At 44.5% G+C, this 22,372-nt stretch overlaps 1 protein-coding gene across 2 annotated transcripts in view; it reads right to left on the bottom strand.

The window, feature by feature from the left end:
* The window catches only part of D6Wsu163e (DNA segment, Chr 6, Wayne State University 163, expressed), a 35,739-nt gene that overhangs the window by 9,491 nt on the left and 3,876 nt on the right, over positions 1–22,372 (bottom strand). For both annotated transcript variants that reach the window (NM_138594.3, XM_006506217.2), the window contains exons 3-10: positions 21,277–21,422; positions 19,556–19,737; positions 16,057–16,156; positions 15,818–15,939; positions 11,373–11,479; positions 10,882–11,079; positions 10,237–10,365; positions 4,174–4,248 (exon numbers count right to left, since the gene is read on the bottom strand). In NM_138594.3, the coding sequence (NP_613060.1) occupies positions 4,174–4,248; positions 10,237–10,365; positions 10,882–11,079; positions 11,373–11,479; positions 15,818–15,939; positions 16,057–16,156; positions 19,556–19,737; positions 21,277–21,422 (1,059 nt within the window). The remainder of the gene's footprint in view (positions 1–4,173; positions 4,249–10,236; positions 10,366–10,881; positions 11,080–11,372; positions 11,480–15,817; positions 15,940–16,056; positions 16,157–19,555; positions 19,738–21,276; positions 21,423–22,372) is intronic.

The raw sequence follows: 22,372 nt of genomic DNA, 5'->3' as shown, positions 1-22,372 counted from the left end.
AGATCCTCAGAAAGGCCTTCCTTGACTATCCCGATACAGGACTCTTCCACCTCTCACACATTCTTCACTACCATTCTGCTTCATTTTCCTCTTAACAGAGGCATCCTACGTTTACATAAATTATGCTAGAAAGAGCACTGCTTATGGATTATAGCCAATGAGAGCTTTTTCTATCGTAATAATCCATTTCACATGCATAGAAAGCTCTTAATAAAGATTGGTTGAATGCATGCATAACTGTTTCTTAAACTGTAAGATTCAGGCTTCTATAATCATTATTTTTCTTATGCAGAATTAACGTTTTATTTTTTTAAACCTAATATATTTGTATTTGGAATGTCTTAGTAGGGCCCTGCCAAGACCCAGGGCAGAACAATGGCACAGCTATAAGTCTCTGGACTGAAGAAGGGAACGCTGCTGGAGCTCAGCACAAGGGATAGATTACAGTTCCTCAAAGGAACAACGGGCCAAGCCTTCCAGGCCTGACAAACAGCTACAGCAACCCATCTGGTCAAACAAGCCCATGTGGGGCCTTCACTGGAGTACTAGAGAAGGAGAAGCAACATCAGTCATGGTGAGAACACAGGGACACTTGAGCAGATGGACACCAATAGAAAAGGATCTTAATTCACAACTTGAAGCTATTCTCCCTTGCAGTACATAACTTCACCTTGGGAAATAACCCACTGAACGGTGAACACTTTATAATTGTCCTAACACTCAAACAAAGGAGAACTATCTTGCTGGCTTTGTCACATGCAGATGTCAGGCAGCATAGGTCTTGTGCTGTCGTTGCTGAGAACAGGCTGCATACAGACTCCCGCTGGAAGTCACTGAGGCCCTGTGAAGCATGGTATAAGGTGCTGTCAGGTGAGTACACGCTGGAGCACAGCGCTGCTAACACACTAAACTGGCGAGCACTCACTATTTACTGGGGAGGTTGGCAGAATTTTTTAAGTATAAACTTATATCTGCATATTTTATTTGCTTCTCATTCAAATTTTGCAGGGGCGTAAAAATTCAACTATCAAAAACGGTTGAGAACAAGTTGTAAACTGCCTTGTTTGTATAGATGAAATTTATCTTTATAAGAGTTACAAGTCAGTGGCTTCATATTACAAAATAGGTTCATCTATCTGGCTACTTACTAACCTCATGTTTTAAAATTCATTTTCCTTTAATAAAACTCATGGTATTTTGTTTATTAAAATCAGTGGCCTGGACTGCCAGCCGAAACCATGTTGATGCCTGTGGCCTGTGCTATAGCCAGATACCAAGTGGGAGTCCATGAACCACACTGCCACTGGCTGTGAAGGGCAAGGAAGCGTCTTTTGTCATGGCTTTGATGACTGCAGACTCACAGTTGAGAAAGGGAGAAATAGAAGGTTTCTACGATGCTCCTCCCCACCCCCACCCCCATGTCTGGACTGGAAGCCATTAAAGATGCTGAGGTACAGCTCTTCACAGCTGACTGCTTCTGGTAGGGGTGGGAATGCGAGTGGGGAAGGACTCGGCTTCCTTTAAGGGGATGGCCACTTGGAGTTTGATCATGCTCCAGTGAGTGTATGGGCAACTCGAACTGGATTTGGTATTTTTTCCCTTTTCCCCTCCTTTTCTTTTATTTTTGGGAAGGTCATAAGGGTGGACCTAGGAGAACTGGGATGTGAGTGTGATCAAAGTGCATTGTGTGAAATTCCCAAATAATCAGTAAAAGTATTTTGTAAAAAAAACAAAACAAAACAAAAACTAAAATGAAATAATTTCAGGAATATAGAAAGAGAAGACAGATGCACTTGTTTTCAATATTTATAGGAGATAGTAAATGTGTTTGGGGAATTTTTTTTGTTTTGTTTTGTTTTTTGTTTTTTTGAGACAGGGTTTCTCTGTGTAGCTCTGGCTGTCCTGGAGCTCACTCTGTAGACCAGGCTGGCCTTGAACTCGGAGATCCGCCTGCCTCTGCCTCTCAAGTGCTGGGATTAAAGGCGTGCACCACCACTGCCCAGCTGGGGAAAATATTTTATAGGAGTACTTTGGCTAGGTAAGAGGGCTCGGTGGGTAAAGGTGATGGCTGCCAACACTGACAGTATGAGTTTGATCCCCAAGACCATGGGGGAAGGAGAGAACTAATACCACAAATTATCCTCTGGTCTTAACATGAGCACACACATGAACACAGACAGAACACACACACACACACACACACACACACACACACACACACGCGCGCGCGCGCGTGCACGCATCTAAACAAATGTAATAAAAATATAAAGTGCTTTCGCACTTCAGCATCTTTAGTTACCAGTGTGTATAAGCTGTAGTTAAAGATGCCTCTCAGGGGACCTAAGCAAAAAGTTTTCTTTAAAAACAAACGGGCAAACAATTAAAAGAACACAAAGGGCATAGATAGAGGTATAAAATAAGCCAGCCAGAGAGAAGTAGAAAGGAGATCATGTGGCGGGGCTGGGCTTGTCACAACGGAGCAGAGCACGCGAGGCAGTGGCCTCCTGGGCCCCAGATGTGTCTGCCTCATCTCAGTGGATGGGCCTCCCAACACTGGCCTTGGGTGTGGGCCAGCAGTGAGGGAAGACAACTCCGTGAGCCGGTCAGGTGCTCCTAATCCCCAATCTGGCACTGCTTTGTCCGTCCTTAAATGACTTGCCTCTTGGTCTCATTTTACCCATTAATAAAATGGGGGCCAGTCCAGGTGCTGGCTGTAGTAACAAATTACTGAGATAGCGTAGAGAAGGGTCCGGGTTGGAAGTGGAGGAGACCTGCTGCTCTCCAGCAGTCTTTGGCTAGGTGAGACTGAGGACTCACTTTTACTTTCTCACCTGGCACTTTGCACAGAAAATGTGGGATTCAGGCTAACTGCTTGTTTGATGAGGCTGCTGGAGAACTGCATGGAATAAGCTGTTGGGTACCAAGACCATCATAAAGAAACAACTATTCCTGGGTGAAGGGGAAGGACATAGGATAAAAACATATTGTATAAAAAACTTAAAAGGAAAAATTAAAAAATTTAAAAGTATGTAATATACCTGGTTTTCTTCATGACTTGAAATAAGTTTTGATGGAGATGTTTTTCATCGCCTATCAATATGCTGGGTATGGAAATTCAGACCCTGTCAGCATATGTGGTAGGCAATTTAATACTCCTGCCTACCCCAGACTAAAGGCATATCATTCCTTGTTTAGTGGTAATAATGATAGGCTTTCTTCAAGGAAGGAAGGAAATGAACTGATCAGGAGATACAGGCACTTCCACAGCAGTAACGGCTACCACACTCCTATCCTAGAAAGCCAGTGTGATGACTCAGGGCATGGGCCTACAAAGAATAACAGACAGGCTCCTGTTCCACAGAGGGAGGAAACGGCTTGTGGTGAGTCTAACATTATCCACCAAGGCAGGAGATGCGAAGGTGGGAGGAAGCTTGGAGGCTGATGACCACAGCCCAACGGGCTATGCCTTCTAAGATGAGGGCCGAAATGGGAATGACTTTCCCTTAAGTTAGTGATGTGGCCCGAGTGTTCAAGGTCTGAGGAAGGAAGTGAGAAACTACATAAAAGAGAAGAGAAAACTATCAAGGAAGGGCTATTTCTGAAACTATAAAGCCGACCACTGTTCAAGAGCTCACGTCTACAGAGCACCCAGGGCTTCTGCTTGCTGCCTAAGAACCAGCGAGTGAGCGCAACCACAAGGAAGACTGAGAGCTCGCGCTCCTGGGGTTAAATGTGTCCGGTAGCAACAGGGGAAGACACAGGGGGAAGGCTGCGAAGGGAGATGTGAGCTTGCATCAAAAGGCCCTGCCACGGTCTAATCACATGCATTTCCATGCACCACTGCTTATATTTTAGAGTAAAAACACCTCTTGGCTCATTCCTTAGTAACTAAGAAACAATGTATGGGAGAAAATGAAAAATATAAAATCATGGAAACTGCATATGACTATGGGTTTTCTCTGTGGATCCAGAAGTCATTACTGGTATACAAGCGGGGCTTTGCAGTGGAGAACATCTGTGTGTTATATGGATTATATGGATCAAGTGCTGTTTCAAAGGCACATATGGTTCAACACTTTATAAATGAGCAGCGTAAGAACTCATGTTTCAAATCCACTATTTTAGTGTGTGTGACTATAGGAAAGTAAGAATGTAAAACAAAATAATACTTACCAGGTAAAATATTTAAATAGTTTCTCTCAGCATTCTTAGACTTATCATCACTTCCTCCATTTTGGTTTCCAGAATCTAGTCATAAAGAAAATAGAACACAAAGAAATATTTCAGAAATATGAAAACATCTTACCCCTCCTCTTTCAAAACAACCACATAGCCAAAGTGTACTAGCTGCCTCTCCACTCCTGCCACTCTGCCCCAGGCTTCACACGGGGCTTACGCATTCCCAGGCGCTGCGAGCGCCCTTGCTCCCTCCCTCCTCTGCTGCAAACACTAAGCATGGGCAGTATAATTTAGCTACATCTCTTCATTTTATTTGGAGAAGAAAGGTTTCAGTCAGCTGCTATCTAAGCAGGGGTCAGAGGTAAGAGGTGGGGCCAGCCTTGACCCCACATGGTTTGGCTACATTGCGCTTCACAACACTCTAGTTGTCTTCTGAGAGGTCAGGGCACTGAGTTAGCTGCACATAAAATAACTTCATTAGATAGCTGTGGTGCGGCTATCTTTATTTTTAGACTCTGACTCACTGTTGTTGCTATAACCTGCTCTGAACTAGATAGCAACACCAAGAATCATTTTATATTCAGCACATTCATGAAATTGACTGTCTCATCTGACACTATTTACAATGGATTTCAAGCAGATGTGTGACAGCGCTTCAAACTGAACTTTTTCCAACAATCAATAATTCCTTTTTTTGTTTTTGAGGCATGATATTTTCTTGGAAGGATAAGTGTTGGATAATGAGAAACATTCTGAGTGAGCATACATTGTTAAAACGGAACACATTATTTACATATATGCACATTTTTAATAGAAAATATACCTCCATGTCATAAGCATTCTCTTGTCACAAATACAAAATGAGTACTACTTCTCAAAGTAGCCATCTTTTAGAGGCAATCTACTGACACCAGTTAAGTTAAAAACTACTTTGCAATCTATTTTGAAATGGCATTCCATATTAGAAAACAGCCAGACCTTCAAGTTATTAAACAGCACACACTAAAACAGAACTCAAAACCCTGTCTGAACACACTAGCTGTGTAACACTCCCTGTCTGAACACACTAGCTGTGTAACGCTCCCTGTCTGAACACACTAGCTGTGTAACGCTGCCTGTCTGAACACACTAGCTGTGTAACGCTCCCTGTCTGAACACACTAGCTGTGTAACGCTGCCTGTCTGAACACACTAGCTGTGTAACGCTCCCTGTCTGAACACACTAGCTGTGTAACGCTCCCTGTCTGAACACACTAGCTGTGTAACGCTCCCTATCTGAACACACTAGCTGTGTAACGCTCCCTGCCTGAACACACTAGCTGTGTAACGCTCCCTGTCTGAACACACTAGCTGTGTAACGCTCCCTGTCTGAACACACTAGCTGTGTAACGCTCCCTGTCTGAACACACTAGCTGTGTAACGCTCCCTGTCTGAACACACTAGCTGTGTAACGCTGCCTGTCTGAACACACTAGCTGTGTAACGCTCCCTGTCTGAACACACTAGCTGTGTAACGCTCCCTTTCTGAACACATTAGCTGTGTAACGCTCCCTGTCTGAACACACTAGCTGTGTAACGCTCCCTGTCTGAACACACTAGCTGTGTAACGCTGCCTGTCTGAACACACTAGCTGTGTAACGCTGCCTGTCTGAACACACTAGCTGTGTAACGCTCCCTGTCTGAACACACTAGCTGTGTAACGCTCCCTGTCTGAACACACTAGCTGTGTAACGCTCCCTGTCTGAACACACTAGCTGTGTAACGCTGCCTGTCTGAACACACTAGCTGTGTAACGCTCCCTGTCTGAACACACTAGCTGTGTAAGGCTCCCTGTCTGAACACACTAGCTGTGTAACGCTCCCTGTCTGAACACACTAGCTGTGTAACGCTCCCTGTCTGAACACACTAGCTGTGTAACGCTCCCTGTCTGAACACACTAGCTGTGTAACGCTGCCTGTCTGAACACACTAGCTGTGTAACGCTGCCTGTCTGAACACACTAGCTGTGTAACGCTCCCTGTCTGAACACACTAGCTGTGTAATGCTGCCTGTCTGAACACACTAGCTGTGTAACGCTCCCTGTCTGAACACACTAGCTGTGTAACGCTCCCTGTCTGAACACACTAGCTGTGTAACGCTCCCTGTCTGAACACACTAGCTGTGTAACGCTCCCTGTCTGAACACACTAGCTGTGTAACGCTGCCTGTCTGAACACACTAGCTGTGTAACGCTGCCTGTCTGAACACACTAGCTGTGTAACGCTCCCTGTCTGAACACACTAGCTGTGTAACGCTCCCTGTCTGAACACACTAGCTGTGTAACGCTCCCTGTCTGAACACACTAGCTGTGTTAAGCTCCCTGTCTGAACACACTAGCTGTGTAACGCTGCCTGTCTGAACACACTAGCTGTGTAACGCTGCCTGTCTGAACACACTAGCTGTGTAACGCTCCCTGTCTGAACACACTAGCTGTGTAACGCTCCCTGTCTGAACACACTAGCTGTGTAACGCTCCCTGTCTGAACACACTAGCTGTGTAACGCTCCCTATCTGAACACACTAGCTGTGTAACGCTCCCTTTCTGAACACACTAGCTGTGTAACGCTCCCTGTCTGAACACACTAGCTGTGTAACGCTGCCTGTCTGAACACACTAGCTGTGTAACGCTGCCTGTCTGAACACACTAGCTGTGTAACGCTCCCTGTCTGAACACACTAGCTGTGTAACGCTGCCTGTCTGAACACACTAGCTGTGTAAGGCTGCCTGTCTGAACACACTAGCTGTGTAACGCTCCCTGTCTGAACACACTAGCTGTGTAAGGCTCCCTGTCTGAACACACTAGCTGTGTAACGCTCCCTGTCTGAACACACTAGCTGTGTAACACTCCCTGTCTGAACACACTAGCTGTGTAACGCTGCCTAGTGACTTACACCAGTATGTCTTCTAAACACACAGTTTATGAGCACGATGGGTGGACAGAAAGCTCGGAGTGGTTTGTATGCGTATTTCATGCAGCAGAGCAGAGCCTGGCAACTGACTGCAAGTAAGCAGTGGGTTATAGCACAGACTTCAAGGAGCGAACTCTCCAATTCTAATTACACAGGGAATGGACAAACTCCCTATCAGAAGCAGACCCAGGGGAGAGCACAGCAAATGGCTGTAGAGTGGCAAACAGTCAGCTCCCCAAACAGGCACACAATAGTGTTGCATGGACTCAGCAGGTTCCATTTGGGAATAAATATATACATACAAATACAATATCTACATGCAGTAACAACTCATGAAGAAAAGAGAGCACACATTTTAAGGATAGAGGGCAGGGTAGATGGGAAGGTGTGGAGGGAGGAAAGAGAAGGAAGAAACGTAATTAAAATACAATCTCAAAATAAACAGAAAAGAGAAAAAGAAACAAGAGAGGAGCTCACAGCCCACTCTTCTGCCCAGGTTTTTACGAGTCACATGTTCCTTAGCAGTAAAAGGAGGTGATTTTGATGGAAAATATGATATTCATATGTTTTATCATAAACTATGAAAATACAATGAACATAACAACCACAGTAAAAAATGAATGAGAGACCTTAGAATAAACAGGTACTTGTATATCAGGATGCAAGCGTGATGAACAAAAAATGTAGTCGTGTGCAGATGAAGAAGACTCAGAAGTTTTTTCCCAAGACTTTCTATAACATACAAGTGCCTTTAAGAGGCTGAAGGAGGAGGATCACAAGTTCAAGGCTAGCCTAGGCTACACAGTGAGTTCTGGGAAGGCTGGGTACATACTGAGACCCCATCTTAAAACAACCAAACAAACAAAAAAAGAAAGTTGGTCTTTTACAAAGTGCCTTACTCTACTGCCTCATTCAAATCACAACACAGTTGCTTTCACAAGAACAAAATCCCAAGCCACATACGTGCCACCTTAAATGTAGGTGGTTTTCAAACTCCCTGTCGTGTACTGCACGCTATAGCTCACAGACGTAAAATCCTCCTCCCTTGCCCACACCCATGACCTCCACCTTCACACACTCTGTCACTACGACTGAGATTAAAAATCCTTGGACGGAGCTGAGGGAGCAAAGAGAAGGGAAAAGTGAGAAAATTATCTAACTAAAATGCATTAAACATTTTAAAACATATATGGGAACATATTTCTGACCACATCATCACTTGCTTGGGAGGTGGAGGAAGAGGATAACAGCATAAGAAGACACCGTGAACTACTCTACACAGTCCTCTGTTGGGATCACCTCTATACTGGTGTCCTGGTCCTGAAATGTAATGGTGCTCCAGCAGAGCCACAATTATTTATTGTTATTTATGTACTACTGCTTACAATTAAATATTGAAGAATAAATACCTACTCACGGGGGACTGACCCGCCCCAGGTACCTGCAATGCACTACTACACAACAGCAAAGGGCACGAAGGGGCTTCTGGACTGAGGGCCTGGCCTCCAGGGCAGGCCCTCAGTGCAATGCCTACGGAGCCACATGTATACAAAGTGTCACTGTGTAAGAAGGACAACTAGACACACATGCTTCTGTACATACAAACATATCTGGAAGGCACAGGCAGGCAGGATAGGAAGGAGGGGCAGCAGCCCCCTTCCATCTCAGTTTTCCCTTCTGTGGTCTCAGTTATCCACCATCAGCTGTGGTTCAGAAACATCAAACAACTCCAAAGATAACAGCTCACAAGTCTTCAATTGCATGCCAATCCAAGCAACAAGACGAAGTGTCACACCACCCTATTCTGTTCCATTCAGGACATAACTCATCCCTCTGACCAGTGGATTCACAGTGTGCATTGCTACCTGCTGGGTTTCACAGCTTGAGACCAGCGATGCTGACGATTCAGATGTGACAAAGAGAAGCCCGTTAAGTGAAAGGTGAAAACTGACAAGTTATGTACATGTAATAAAGACTAGGATGGATGCAAGTTCAGTACTGCCCGTGGACTGCAGCATCTCCTGGTGCTCCTGGAGCACCATCCAGAAGGAAGACTTACTGAGGACAGTCTGGAACCGTTGAACTAACAGAACAAAGTAACAGCTAACATGGGATGAGGAAGGGGAAAACACAGAGATATTGGTCAAGGGATATGAAGTTTGTTCTACAGGCTGAATAAGTTTCAGAGAGCTGATGCATAAAAATATGGCTATGACCCACTACATACGTGACCCTTATCAAGGCACAGCCCTGATGCTCTCACCACAGGGAGCCAAGGAGCAGCCTCTCGGGCGACAGACACTTTGCTTAGTTTGGGGTGATTAGTGTGGCTATGATTTGAAGACATAGCATCCTTCATTGGCTCATGATTTAAATGCTAGCTTCCCAATTGGTGGCACTCTTTTGGAAGGTTCTAGAATTTCAGAAGTTAGGGCAGGGTAGATGAAGTAGAAGTAATTATAAAGTATACTTCAGTACGTTTGAAAAATTTCCAACAAAATTCTAAGTAATTTGAAAGGACGTTGTATTGTAGATAAATACAGGGAAAAAGAGTCTTTTAACCACAACAGTCTCTCTCTCTCTCTCTCTCCCTCTCTCTCTCTCTCTGTCTCTCTCTCTCTAGAACAACTAAAACAGCCCTAAAGTCACAAAGCCAGAGATGGCTCAGGGCTGGGGTGCACGCCGTGGACCAGCACATGCGTGGCATGAGAAGGGGCTGCAGTCAATCCCTAGCACCAGACAAAAATATGAACACGGAAAACCTCGGGTTTGTTCCATTTTAACTGTGACTTTAATGCCCTTTATAGACATGGTCTAGCCATTAGAGACAGTGTGGTTCGAAAGCAAACTTTTCGAAAGCTCTTACTTAAGTATGGCAATGAAATTTTATCATGGTTTTTACTAAAGATCTTGAAAGAAAAATCAACTGAGAAAAAAAAGGAAGAAAGAAAGAGAGAAAGAAAGGAAAGGGAAAGAAAGAAAGAGAAAATTTGGGGGAAAACCCCTAGCTTCTGAAGATATTAAATTTTGGGTTTTTTGTAAGCCCCGCTGCTATGAACTCTGCGTGCTTTAGTGGTTGGTGTCTAGGGGCTTTAAGGATGCTGCATCACTGACCGCGGGCCTCTTTGCACTTGCTCTTGCGTTGGGTTCTCGCGTACAGCGCCACCTGCTGGACAACTTCCAGTTGTTCCTCAATCCGTGGGAAGTGGAAGTCCGTACATTCTTGGCAAACTGTGGCAAAATCTAAGGGATCCAAAGCATCATTCTAAGTGTAAACCATCAAAAATTTATCATTTACTTATAGAAAATGAGATCTAAGGGGGAGATGAAGTTTGTAAATATGATTTCTTGTTGTTTGTAATAACCGCACATTTGAATGTGTGGGTACAACAATTTCTCCCAACACTCCACTCTCAGAAGTACATTCTAATACACCTCCAAGTCATCTTTAAATAACACACACTATGGTTATAATCTATCCCCAGTGTCTGTAAACAATAAGAAGTGCTGGTTTTGTTTGACTTGGACGGCATGGGGGACACTGGGTAAGATCACTCAGCAGGCCCTGTTCTAAAATAAAAAATGTACTTATAGTTAGATTATTATTTTTACTTGTCTGTTACTCCACCACTTAGAAAGCAGAGGCAGGAGGACTGCTTTGAGTTCAAGATCAGGATGGGCTACAGTGTGAGACTCCTCTACAAAAATGGAATTACTGAGAGAAATGTGGTGAGATAGATCTGCATGGTACCTACTCACCTCTTTTGATGCCGCTATATGAATTAATTCGATTATCTACTAGCAAAACCAGGCCACAGAGAGACGTGGAGTAGAGGGACAGTGCTGTCTGCAGACGGTGGAGCTTCACGCCGCTCCCGTGAGTTCTCTTATGCTTACAGAAGTCCAGCATGTCTGCCCTCAGCAGCCGCAGGTTGTGCATGGTCTTCAACTGGGCTCCTAGGGGTGGACAGCACAGAGAGACACCGAGACAGCTACAGAAATCCTATAGTGGATGCAAACGTCTGTGACAAGACTGTGGGTAGATCCATGTCCCAAATAATAACTAAAAGTGGCTCTCCCGTCGCCCATGTTAATAGCCATTATAATTGATCTGCAAATATGTTAGCTAGAACATAAACTCTAGCCTTTGTGGAGCGGGTGGTGAGTTGGGGCCAGATACAGAGGGCAGGTCCTGCTCACTGCAGGACGTCCGCCCGAGGCTCCTTGTGCTGCTGAGGGAGCTCCCATACCCAGGTGAATGGTGAAGCTCTCCTCCAGCTTCCTCTGTTCCTCGTAGATCCTCCCAGCAGCGTCCGCAGACTCTCTGAACTGACTCGGCTGCACTTTAATCTCTTCACTGAAATTAATACAATTACGGTTATACCCATTGCACAGTCACCACAAGTTCTGTCAGAGAACAGTAAGCTCGCCACGAAACGAGAGAACTGAACAGCTGACACAGAGCTTAATTTCTCCCTAAAGTCATGTTAATCCACGGTGACAAGCAAGAGCACAGCAGCAGCGGCTCCCGAAAGCCCCACACGTCCTCTACTTCCTCCTCAGAGCAAGCAATGCGGATGATTCTCTTCAGTCATTACAATATCAACTAACACATCTCCACTTAGTATTTCCTAGTGGTTTAAAAATGATTCAGGGATTAGCTGAGGAACTAATATGTAATATCATTAAAAGCCATATCAGACATACATAAGAATTCTCAAGACAGGGCAAATTCTAAACAAAATTATAAAATAGATGAGGTGACAGCAATGAAGATTAAAAATTAAAACCTTGGGCTGCTGTGATGGCTCAGCAGGTAAAAGCCCTTGCTTCACAAGGCTGGCAGAGCATTAAGTTTGATGCTAGGACGGATTGCGGGAGGAAAAAAACTTCTGCAAGTGTCCTCTAATTTTCCCACTGCTCACTCATACACACACACACCCACACACATATACACATATTCACACACACACACATATACACAAACACACACACGATTATAATGATAATGATGATGACCATTATAATAACAGTAATTTACAAGACAGTTTTAAGTGCTTTTAATTAAAAGGCCAGATAAATCAAGAACCGAAAGGTTCCTTTGACACTTCCCTGTCTGGATGCATTCTCTTCTCACTAGACAGTTTTCTTTGCTCTGGGGTAAAGTTATCCTAGAGAAGCTATGACCACATAACTGCTCAATTCAAACCCATGGCACTAGGCAATGACGGAAAGTGGATGGTCCCAAAGGTGGGCAGGGGCATGAGGACAGCCTGCTTTCATCGGTGCACACTTTTCAAAGGGTGTTGTCATACAAGGATGTCAACAGAAATCAGCCAAAAATCTCACCAGAGTTCTAAAAGGTCATGTGCAGGGTAGAAGTCACTTTAGCCCAGGTCGGAGCCACAGACTCCTGCACCTGAACTCTCTCATCAGTCTCCACAAACTGTGTCCAAGGAAACACGGGACGGGAGATGAGAGATGCCTCTCGAATGACTGACATCCGAGCCAGACACAAGGCTTGCTCCAGACTGGAGCTGGACTGACAGGCAACCGACCTGGACACAGGTAGACCAGGGCTGTGGTGTAGCTAAACAGTAGATGGCTTGACCCACAGCAAATGACAGAAAACAAGACGCCATTGCTGTGCGAGGACAGCTGCACAGAGAGCTCTCACTCCACGGCACGGGTGTGCAAAGACCGCTGGATGCTGAGGATGGGGCTGCGTGCAGAGAAAAACTCGCAAACCCGAGTTCCAGCCCAGAGCAGCATCCAGCTACTATACAAAATGGAGCCGTTTGGGCACTGACTGTATAGATAACAGATCTGCTGCCCTGCTGACAAAATGTGAATCTTCTAAATAGCGATGGCCCATTAACTTCTGCACATAATTGCTCTCTGGCTAAATATATTCCTCTTTTGACAAGGTCTTACTTTGTAGTGCCTCGATATATAAACCAGGCTGGCCTCAAACTCAGAGATGAATCCGTCACTGCTCAAGTGCTGGGATTAGAGACATGGGCTGCCACTCCCTGCTGAAATCTCTTAATCCAATACCTACAGTAGAAAGCAGGAGGGGGAAGGGCTGGCTATGGTAGCACACACCCAGGATCCCAGCACCAAGAAGGCACAGGAAGGAAGGTCACTGCTAGCTAAGCCAGGCCAGTCTGCATCAACAGATGTCTGCTTTTAAAAGGTAAAAGTGAAACAATAAAAAAGCAAGCTGCAGAGCAGGAGCAAGGATGGACAAAACCTCTGAGGACAAACACACCCAGACAGTGTAAGCACACAGGCAACATCTGAGGACAGACACACATCCAGACGGTGTAAGCACACAGGCAGAGCTCTCACAGATTGGTGAGAAGAAAACACAAGGAGAGACACTGTCCCACACCTTAGCCATCAGGGACCCAGACAGTGAACAGGGAATGGGAAGTCCCAGTCACACCCGTCAGGATGGAGCACAGAGCAGGGAGCACTGGTCAAGGCTGCAGCGGAGCTACCACTCCAGGAGGCTGACGGGATGCCGAGAGCAGACAGCATGCTACAAGAAGAGCACGTTTTCCTTAATCTGTGCTCCATTAGGACAGGTGAAGAAACTCAACCAGGGTCCCCTACCAATGATGCCCCAATGTCATCAGGAAACACCCACTTACCCAGCACCCAATGACCCAAGCATAAAAGAGAAAGGTGGGACTGAAGGGACTCTAGCCAGTCTGAGCATGGCAAACATAGCTCTGGCAGGCCTTGCCCGTCTCCTCCATTCCTTCTGCTTGGCTAAAAGCCATTAGAAAATATTCCCAAAGCCAGTCCCCAGGGTCATTCCCGTACTTGGCCACTTCTTCCTCCTGAGGCTGAATATCAAGGTCCAGCTATCAAAATCCCCCCATTTAGCTCAATTAACATGCCCAATCAAAATCCTACACCTCATCCTAGCAGGCTTCCCATTGTACCTTTATAAATCTCTGTTTTCCTATGGGCCACATGTGTCTCCTCTCTTTCCAGAGGCAGCCCTTTGTCTCTTTGGGACAAATACTCTTTCTTCCCTCCCTCATTCCCTTCCCCTTCTCCCTCACCCTCTATCTCCTGCTGTTGTCTCTTATTCCCTGCCCCCTGTCCCTCTGGGGCAAATACATCTATATGCTGAGAACTTGGTCTTCAGGGTCCTGAGCTGATATTGGTCCCTCTAACAGGTGGACTTTACTTCATATTATTTATCTCAATAAGCTTGGTTGTCCAGGAGTCAAAAACAGAATTTCTGCTGCTTGAGGAAATATCTACTAAAGATAATAATAGTACAAGTTTTCCCGAGGGCATAACGGTTTAAGAAGCGGCAGCTAGAGGCCAGAATTTATACAGTGGCCTACACACTGAGCCAGAAAGCACAACTTAGCAAGGTTCTATAGCAAGAACATTTTAGCTTCCTTAAATCCATGGCTTTGAATGCCATTGCCTACAACTCACAGTGTATGCTCTACACTTGGGTCAGTGCATGCACTCCTGCACAGAAAGCCCAATGCACGGTGTGCTTGGACCCCTGAACTCCACTGTTCTCAAAATTCTGGCTGGGAAGTAAAGGACATGGGCTGTCCCTAGAAGACGGACAATTGGGAAAATGGTGAAGCAAATGAAAGACCATCACATGCAGAGAAGAGGTAAGAAAACTGCCATGGGAAGATGTTACCAGCTCGTTTCTTGTCTACAGAGGTGCGTGTGTCTGTGCACATGCGTGATGTGCACATGCGTGAAGTCGGAGGACAAACTCGGATCTTCACCTTACCACCTGAGCTAGTAACCAGCCTGACTACATAGAGATGCATCTGTGCATCCATTCATCCCAACGCTTACTGAACATGTTAGGTGGGCAGGCCAGTGTCAAGAGTGCGTGGCAAGCAGCTGTTAGGCTGTACAAAACAAACAGCACCCCCAGTCCCCCAGCCTCCAAAAGAAACAAAAGACGAATGAGAGAGAGAGCGCACAGAGCTATATTTCTCATCTTCGAGGCAAGACTACCGGGAGACTGACACGACATAAGAGACCATGCTCATCCAAAAGCCAGCCTGGCTGTATACCAATGCTTACGACATGCGCTAGCATATTCTGGAAAAGGGTTACTGTACTTAAAGAACTTTTCTCTTTCTGCTTAGAGAGTGTCTGGCATTCATCCAGTCATGCCAAGAGTAATACGCTGTAATGAAATGGAAGAAAAATGCCTGTAATTCTACCACTTAGGATGCTGAGGCTGGGGGATTTCCCCAGATTCAAGGCCAACCTAGGCTAAATGCCAAGTCTGAGATCCGCAGTGCTATATAATGAGACTCTGTCTCAAAAAACCTATAAGAAAGGGCTGGAGAGATGGCTCAATGGTTAAGAGCACTGGCTGCTCCTTCCAGGGGACCTGAGTTCAGTTTCCCAGCACCCACACCGTTGCTTACACCTGCCTGAACTCCAGCTTCAGCAGATCCAACAGCGCACCTCACAGACAAACGTGCAGGCAAGGTACCCATGCACACCAAGGAAACACAAATCAATCTTTAAAAATATAAAATCTTGGATTTATATACTTGGATTTATTATACTTTAAAATATAAAATCTTGGATTTTCATTGCCAAACATATCTAGCCAACAAGGCTCAGCTTTAGAGTAAACATCAGTAGTGACAGGAGCGCCCTCCCCCACCCCCGCAGTCAGTACCTGAGGGAGCTGTTGTTGGGGTTTTTTAGGTCCTGATGAAGCTTTATCACCCATTCCTGATATTCTTGCTTCTGGATAGCTGTAGACTGTTTCAGTTCATTTGACCATTTATTCTCTAAGTCCTAAAGTGAGGGAGGGAGGGGGAGGGGGGAGGGGGAGGGAGAACCAAGCAGTCATTTTTTCACGAGAAAGAGAAAACGTGAGTGCAAATGTAAAGCCGCACACCTCATCTCACTTACTTGCTGGGATTCAAAGTGCTGGGCAGCCAGTGAATTCACATCTTGATCTGTGAGCGATTTCCCCAGCTCCTGCATCACCTTTTCCATTTCAATACCTTGTCTAAAACACAAATTAACAAATAAGATATATTCACCACACGTTTAGGGCATACAGCCACGAGTGAAAACATAATTTTTAATTTTATGAAGGATAACATATCTGAGATTTAATACTCCATCTTGAAAATGCTCCCAGTCCTCATAAAAGAGTATGTGAGCACTGACAGCTATGACTTCAAGTACCAAGCGTGCCTCACGTGCAGCCAGATCATCACGCTGAGCTTCATCTATAGCTGGAAACAGATGAAATCCAGCAAGCTTTCATGGCTGTTCAGTAGTTCCAACCCCTTCTCATCTAGTTCCTCAAAAAGAGCTCCGTCAGCAGCCCAAGCAGATTTCCCAGGCGAGTGGATATGAACTGACAGGAGCTCAATGCTGGAAGCTAGTCTACTACACCCAGAAACTACTGATTACGGTTGAAAAGATACACAGTAAGTCACACAGTTACTTTAAGAAGCAATGTAAACTACAACCTGATGGTGTAGCCTGGGGCTACTCCTTCTATTCACCCAGAGAAACCATGGACAGAATGGGCTTCCCTACAGGAGAAGTCAATCAGCGATGGTGGAGTCCAGACAGAAGTCATTTAGGGAGACCAGGAGGGCACTAGGGAGGCTTCGGTATTGCTGGAAAACATCCATTTCTTGATTGGGTGGTGGCTACAAGGGTTGGCTTGCTCTGTGAAATTTTACTGAGCCGTACTTCTATGATATATTGTCTGTTCTGAGTGCATTAATACATTTGTTCATTAAAATCTCAAATTAAAAAGTATCTTTTAATACAAATGCATCCAAAATGTATTCTAAATGATATTTTGAGGGACTGAGAGATAGTTTGGTTGGATCTTACAGGAAAGCTAAGAGTGGGAGCACATCTGGACCCCAGTCTCAAAAAGCAGAGACAGGCAGGGCCCTGGAGGGCACTGTTCAGACACCCAAGCCAAACACACACACAAGCTCCAAGTTCACTGAAAAACCTGTCTCAAAAAAGATGGTGGACAGAGACTGAGGAAGACACTCAGTACTGACCTGGGCTTCACATACATTAGATACACACACACACACACACACACACACACACACACACACACACCACCCACCTACATACATGAAAACACCCACACGACTATATACATATTCCACACATACACAAATAAGTAAACATATAAATTTAAATATATATAATAAACAAAATGGAACGGTTTTACTGTTATTGAGTTAAGTAAACTGTTCTTAAAACTGAGTTTATACTTATTCAAACACTTAAGTAGGATGGATGTGATGAGTGATACACATGAGCACTTTGACATCTTCTGAAGTAAACACTCTGTGTGACGTAGCTCCCACTGTACTATACACAATGCAATGGCCCCATAAGCTTTTTTGCTTGATTTGGTTTCTGAGACAGGGTTTCACGACACAGCCGCGTCTGGCCTTGTACTTCTGCCTCATGAGAACTGGGATCACTGCTGTGCACCACCACTGCTGGTCACTAATGTTTCAGAAAGTACTAAGTGTCCAGTGAATAGGATGCTTGTAAGTAAGAGTCATTTAGAAACAAAAATATCTACATATCTGCATTAATATTTTACAAGTACTCCCTCTAGTGGATAAAAAATGCTATTACCATTCCTTCTAATGTTTAAAGAACTATCTAAAATGTGGTTTCATTAAAGCAGGATATTTTTCACTAAAAAAAGACAAAAAGAATTCAACAAATAAAATTTCATGAACATTTACATCATTCTGAATGTATCTAAAATGCAGCTAATCACATAATTACTTTTAAAGCTATTGCCTAGATTAAGTTCAAAAGAGAGCCTATTCTATTTCAAATAACATGTTAACTACACACTGGCTCAGAATACCAGGCACAACAACTCTGCAACCTGAACGTCAAGTGATAAAATGATATAACTTTTCCTAAAACAAACAAACAAACAAACAAAGCCAAAAAACCACAGGAGAAAAAAATCATCAGGTTCCAGAGAGGGTGAATAATTAGTGAGTTACTTCATTGTCTGTGGTAGAGTAGGAACTGTTTCAAAGAATAATAAATAAACCGAATAGGAATCACCTCCGATTCAGAAAAGAGGGCAGCCCAACCATAGGTGGCCAGACAGGATCTCTGCAGGAGGAGCAGGCAGGGGTTAAAGAAGTCCTGGGCTTGGTGGAAGCACTAGCCAGGAACACATAGGAGGCAGAAAGGAACTGAGCAACACAGGTAGCCCTTGGGACTCACAGGGACTTCCAGGCAGAGCATTTGCACACAACCTATTTGCACGATCCAGCTTGTTATAACTGATCTCTGGAGCACTTCTGATGACTAGGGCAACCATGTAACTAGTTGTTATACTGCATTGTTAGCAATAACTAGGAGAGAAAGGCTGAGAATGTTCAGAGTAGGTATAACTCTTTTCCCCTCGTGTTGTTGATTGACAGTTGGCTGAATCCTTAGACACAAGGCTCAAGGTCTGGGTTCATTGTTCAGCATCATGAAAGAAATGAAATCCATCTATGATTTTTTATATTTTAATTTTTATTAACCATAATAACTTAAAAATAAAGCAAATTATTCACACACTGTTAGTCTTAATGTTTTTTTATGTGAGGCTAATGAGAAACAAGAGCACATGGCATCTCATCTAAGTTGACTTCCTTGGTATTAACCTTAATTCACCCACAAAAAAATCAAGTATTAGTTGCTCTTAACAAGCTTCCACAACAAAAACATCATACAAGTAATATTAAAATCCATCTCAATGGTATGTATACCCATACTCTTAAACAAATGCTTTTAAACTAATAAAGGACCTGCTAAGTCAAATGGACTGTCTGTCTAGCAGGACGGCCTTTGCATCACACCAACAGAACCGGAGGGAGGGACCTGACAAGTCACACTTCACATCAAAGGAGCCGCAGCTTTCTCCTTACTCTGACGAAGCCCTCTTTGCCTGCTGTCTTAGGTAGACTCTATGGAAGGAATTCAAAGCTGATCAAAAGTCCCTGGGAGGATTCTAGGGTTCTTTTTATTTTCTTCCTGATGCAAGATGTTTGTAAGAGAACTGAAAGATACTGTGGCTTAGAGGAAGCCCACCCACAAGAGGTTCGAAGCAGGTACAGAGCAAGGAGGAAGGGCTAATAGTTCTGAAGTCTTTCTCAACCACTGGGTTGAAATTCTAGCTTGACCTCGGATAAATCAGTGGATTCATGTAAGCCAAGGTTTTCTCACCTGCACAATGAAGATGCTAAGTGTGGGGCTTAAAGATCAAAGAAGACAGCTCATTTGAAGCGTTTTGCATAGTGTTGTAATTTTATAAAAGTGCAAACTGCCTGTCCTACAGGTTATCATATGTCACAGTGTGACATTTAATTATAATAACACAAGCAATGAGTATTACCTCTCTCGTAACTTTTTCAGCTCCACGTCTCTTTCACCAATCAGCTCTGAGATGCTAACGAAGTAGTTGTGTTCCAGATTTAAGAGAGTTTCAGAGGCCGGGGAGTGGATTAGGTCATGGTACACATCTGCAAAGTCTTCGTCCCAGTCAGGCTCCTCAGGTCTCGCATGCTCTAAGGTGGTCTGTGAGGTGACACACACATTCAGTCAGGGCAGGCACCGCTGGCCACGCTACAGGGAAAAGTATGCACATCACACAGGGACACAGAGGCCCTGCACTTACACACATGTAGCCGTTATTCTAGAATTGTCTAAATATAACAAAAGAACACGGAGAGGAGAGAGACAATCTAACTTGTTATTATGGATTACCTAGGGAAAGGAATGAGGTACTCCTACAGAGCAAGGGACAGAAGTGCCCAGGACAGTGAGAAAGTCAGTGTGCTGTGACCTCATATCTATACACGATGCATGTGTGTGCCTGCACAACGGGATGAACAACAAAGCTAACACCCTCCACGTCGCCATCCATGTGCGGATGTAGGACTTCTCACAACCACTAACTTGAGTTGCATTTGAATGTGTTTTATGACAGATGTCTTAGGTGGGGTTACTACGGCCATGGTGAAACATGATGATCCAAGAAACCGGGAGAGGGAAGCGTTCATTCCACTCCCAGTTTCAGTTCACTATCACGAGAACTGAGGACAGGCACTCAAGCAGGACAGGAACCCGGAAGCAGGACTGAGGCAGAGGCCATGGAAGAGTGCTGCTTATTGGCTTTTTCCACATGGCTTGCTCAGCATGCTCTCGTGTAGAACTCAGGACCACCAGCCCAGGGATGGCAACACCCACAGCGGGCTGGGCCCTCCCCATCAATCACTAACTAAGAAAATGCTTTATAGGCACGCCCACTGAGATGCCTTAGGACAGCATTTTCTTAAATGAAGTTCCTTCCTCTCAGACGTTAGCTTGTGTCAAGCTAACATAAAACTATCCCGCACAATAAGTATAATTTGTATGTAGTAATTCACAGCCAGAAGAACAACTGATTATTCAAAATGTATTCTAAAAAGAGTCAGAAGTTAGTAAATAAAATAATTATGTGTGTGGCATCTTGGATTGCATGAAACAGGGCACACTAGCCGCACAACCCTACAGAGAAATACTGACAACTTCATGAAGGCAAGTGAGGACAGAAGTTAACCAGAGCTGAGAAGAAATTCTGATCACTGCTGTGGGCTGTCAGATTGCAGCCAAGACATCGGCTCAGCTGGAAATTCAGACTGATTTTTTTTTTGATGTAAACATGTTCCAAGGACTATGCAGGATAAAGTAGCTTCTTGTTTCCATAGGTATTATTCCAAAAATATTTCATAAAAAAAAATAATGAAGATTGGTCTTGGGCCGAAGAAACAGTTCACTGGGACCTACCCGGTGGAAGATGAGAGACGATTCCCTTAAGTCATCTTCCACAAGTGCTTGGTGGCACAAGCAACACATACACATGTGTACACACACACACACACACACACACACACACCCCAAAAATGTAATAAAAATACTTTGTCTTAGGAGCTCATTCATGTTGACACAGAACAGAAACACAGGAGCAAGAACATATGTTGTACATCCTCTCCTTTGCTTCCTATGACGTCAACAACTAAAGCACCTTCACAAAGTCCGCAGTGTCCGGGGGCGTGGCTCTGACCTCCATCTTACCTCAGCGTAAGCTTTGGCCCACGCACTTGCCAGCTGGTGCAGATCTACTTCACCGGATTTAACGGCCTCCAAGCATGCTTCTGCATCGCTGTCATGGTCTCTGAGGGATTCTTCTTCTATAAACCGGCTCAGAGCATCTTTTAAGTCTATAAGAGGGATGACAAATGCTATCTTCAGCAAGATGCACACACAGTAGGCTAAAGCATTCCATTGTGAAATCTCATTTTACCTCCAATCCAAATGACCTGAGTTTGGTCCCTGGGACCCACATGATGGAAGAAGAGAATTAAGAATTGTTTTCTGACTGCCACACATGTGCCGTGGTATGCACATGCACACATAGAGTTGTATATAAACAAAATGAATGAATATATAATTTTTTTAAATTTAAAATGTAGAATTCATATTTCTGACCAATTCCCAATAATAGTGTTTGTGTGGGATGAGGCAGCCTTCTGAGAACTACCAATGGGGTGAGGACATGCCCTGTTTGTGTCCTGATCCCTGGTTTATATGATAGGACATGCTAGAATGCTTTTAGCTTCCCTTACAACCTGTTTACTGCTCTAGTTGGTGGCGTGAACCTGAGAGAACAAGTCCTAAAAATAAAGTGGACTCCTTCTCACCATACAGTCTTACATAACGCAGATGTACAGGTTCCTGGTTGTTTTGTCAACTTTGCCCAAGTCAGGCATCTCACAGAGAACCTCAACTGAGAAGATGATTCATAAGAGCAGCACGTGCACAGGCCTGTGGGGCACTGCCGTGATCTTGACGGATGCAGGACTGATGTGGCTGGTATCACTCCTAGGCTGGTGGACCCGAGGCCCGGAAGAAAGCAGGTCGGGCAAGCCACAGAGAACACCACAGTACGTAGTGCTCCTCCATGACCTCAGCTTTAGTTCCGGCCTCCGGATTCCTGCCCTGAGGTTCTGCCCTGACTTCCCCATGATAGACAGCAACTGCAACCCCTTCCCCCAATTTGCTCTTGGTCATGGTCTTTCTCACAGCAATACAAAACCAACTAAGACAAAAGGTATGTAAAATCGGTAATATGTATACAGAATCAAACACTCACTGTTTAAAAATCATGAGG

The sequence above is a fragment of the Mus musculus genome, chromosome 6 (assembly GCF_000001635.26).
Source record: "Mus musculus strain C57BL/6J chromosome 6, GRCm38.p6 C57BL/6J".
Taxonomy (NCBI): domain Eukaryota; kingdom Metazoa; phylum Chordata; class Mammalia; order Rodentia; family Muridae; genus Mus; species Mus musculus.
The sequence above is the reverse complement of the archived record's forward strand: the minus strand, read 5'-3'. Positions and strand labels throughout refer to the sequence as shown.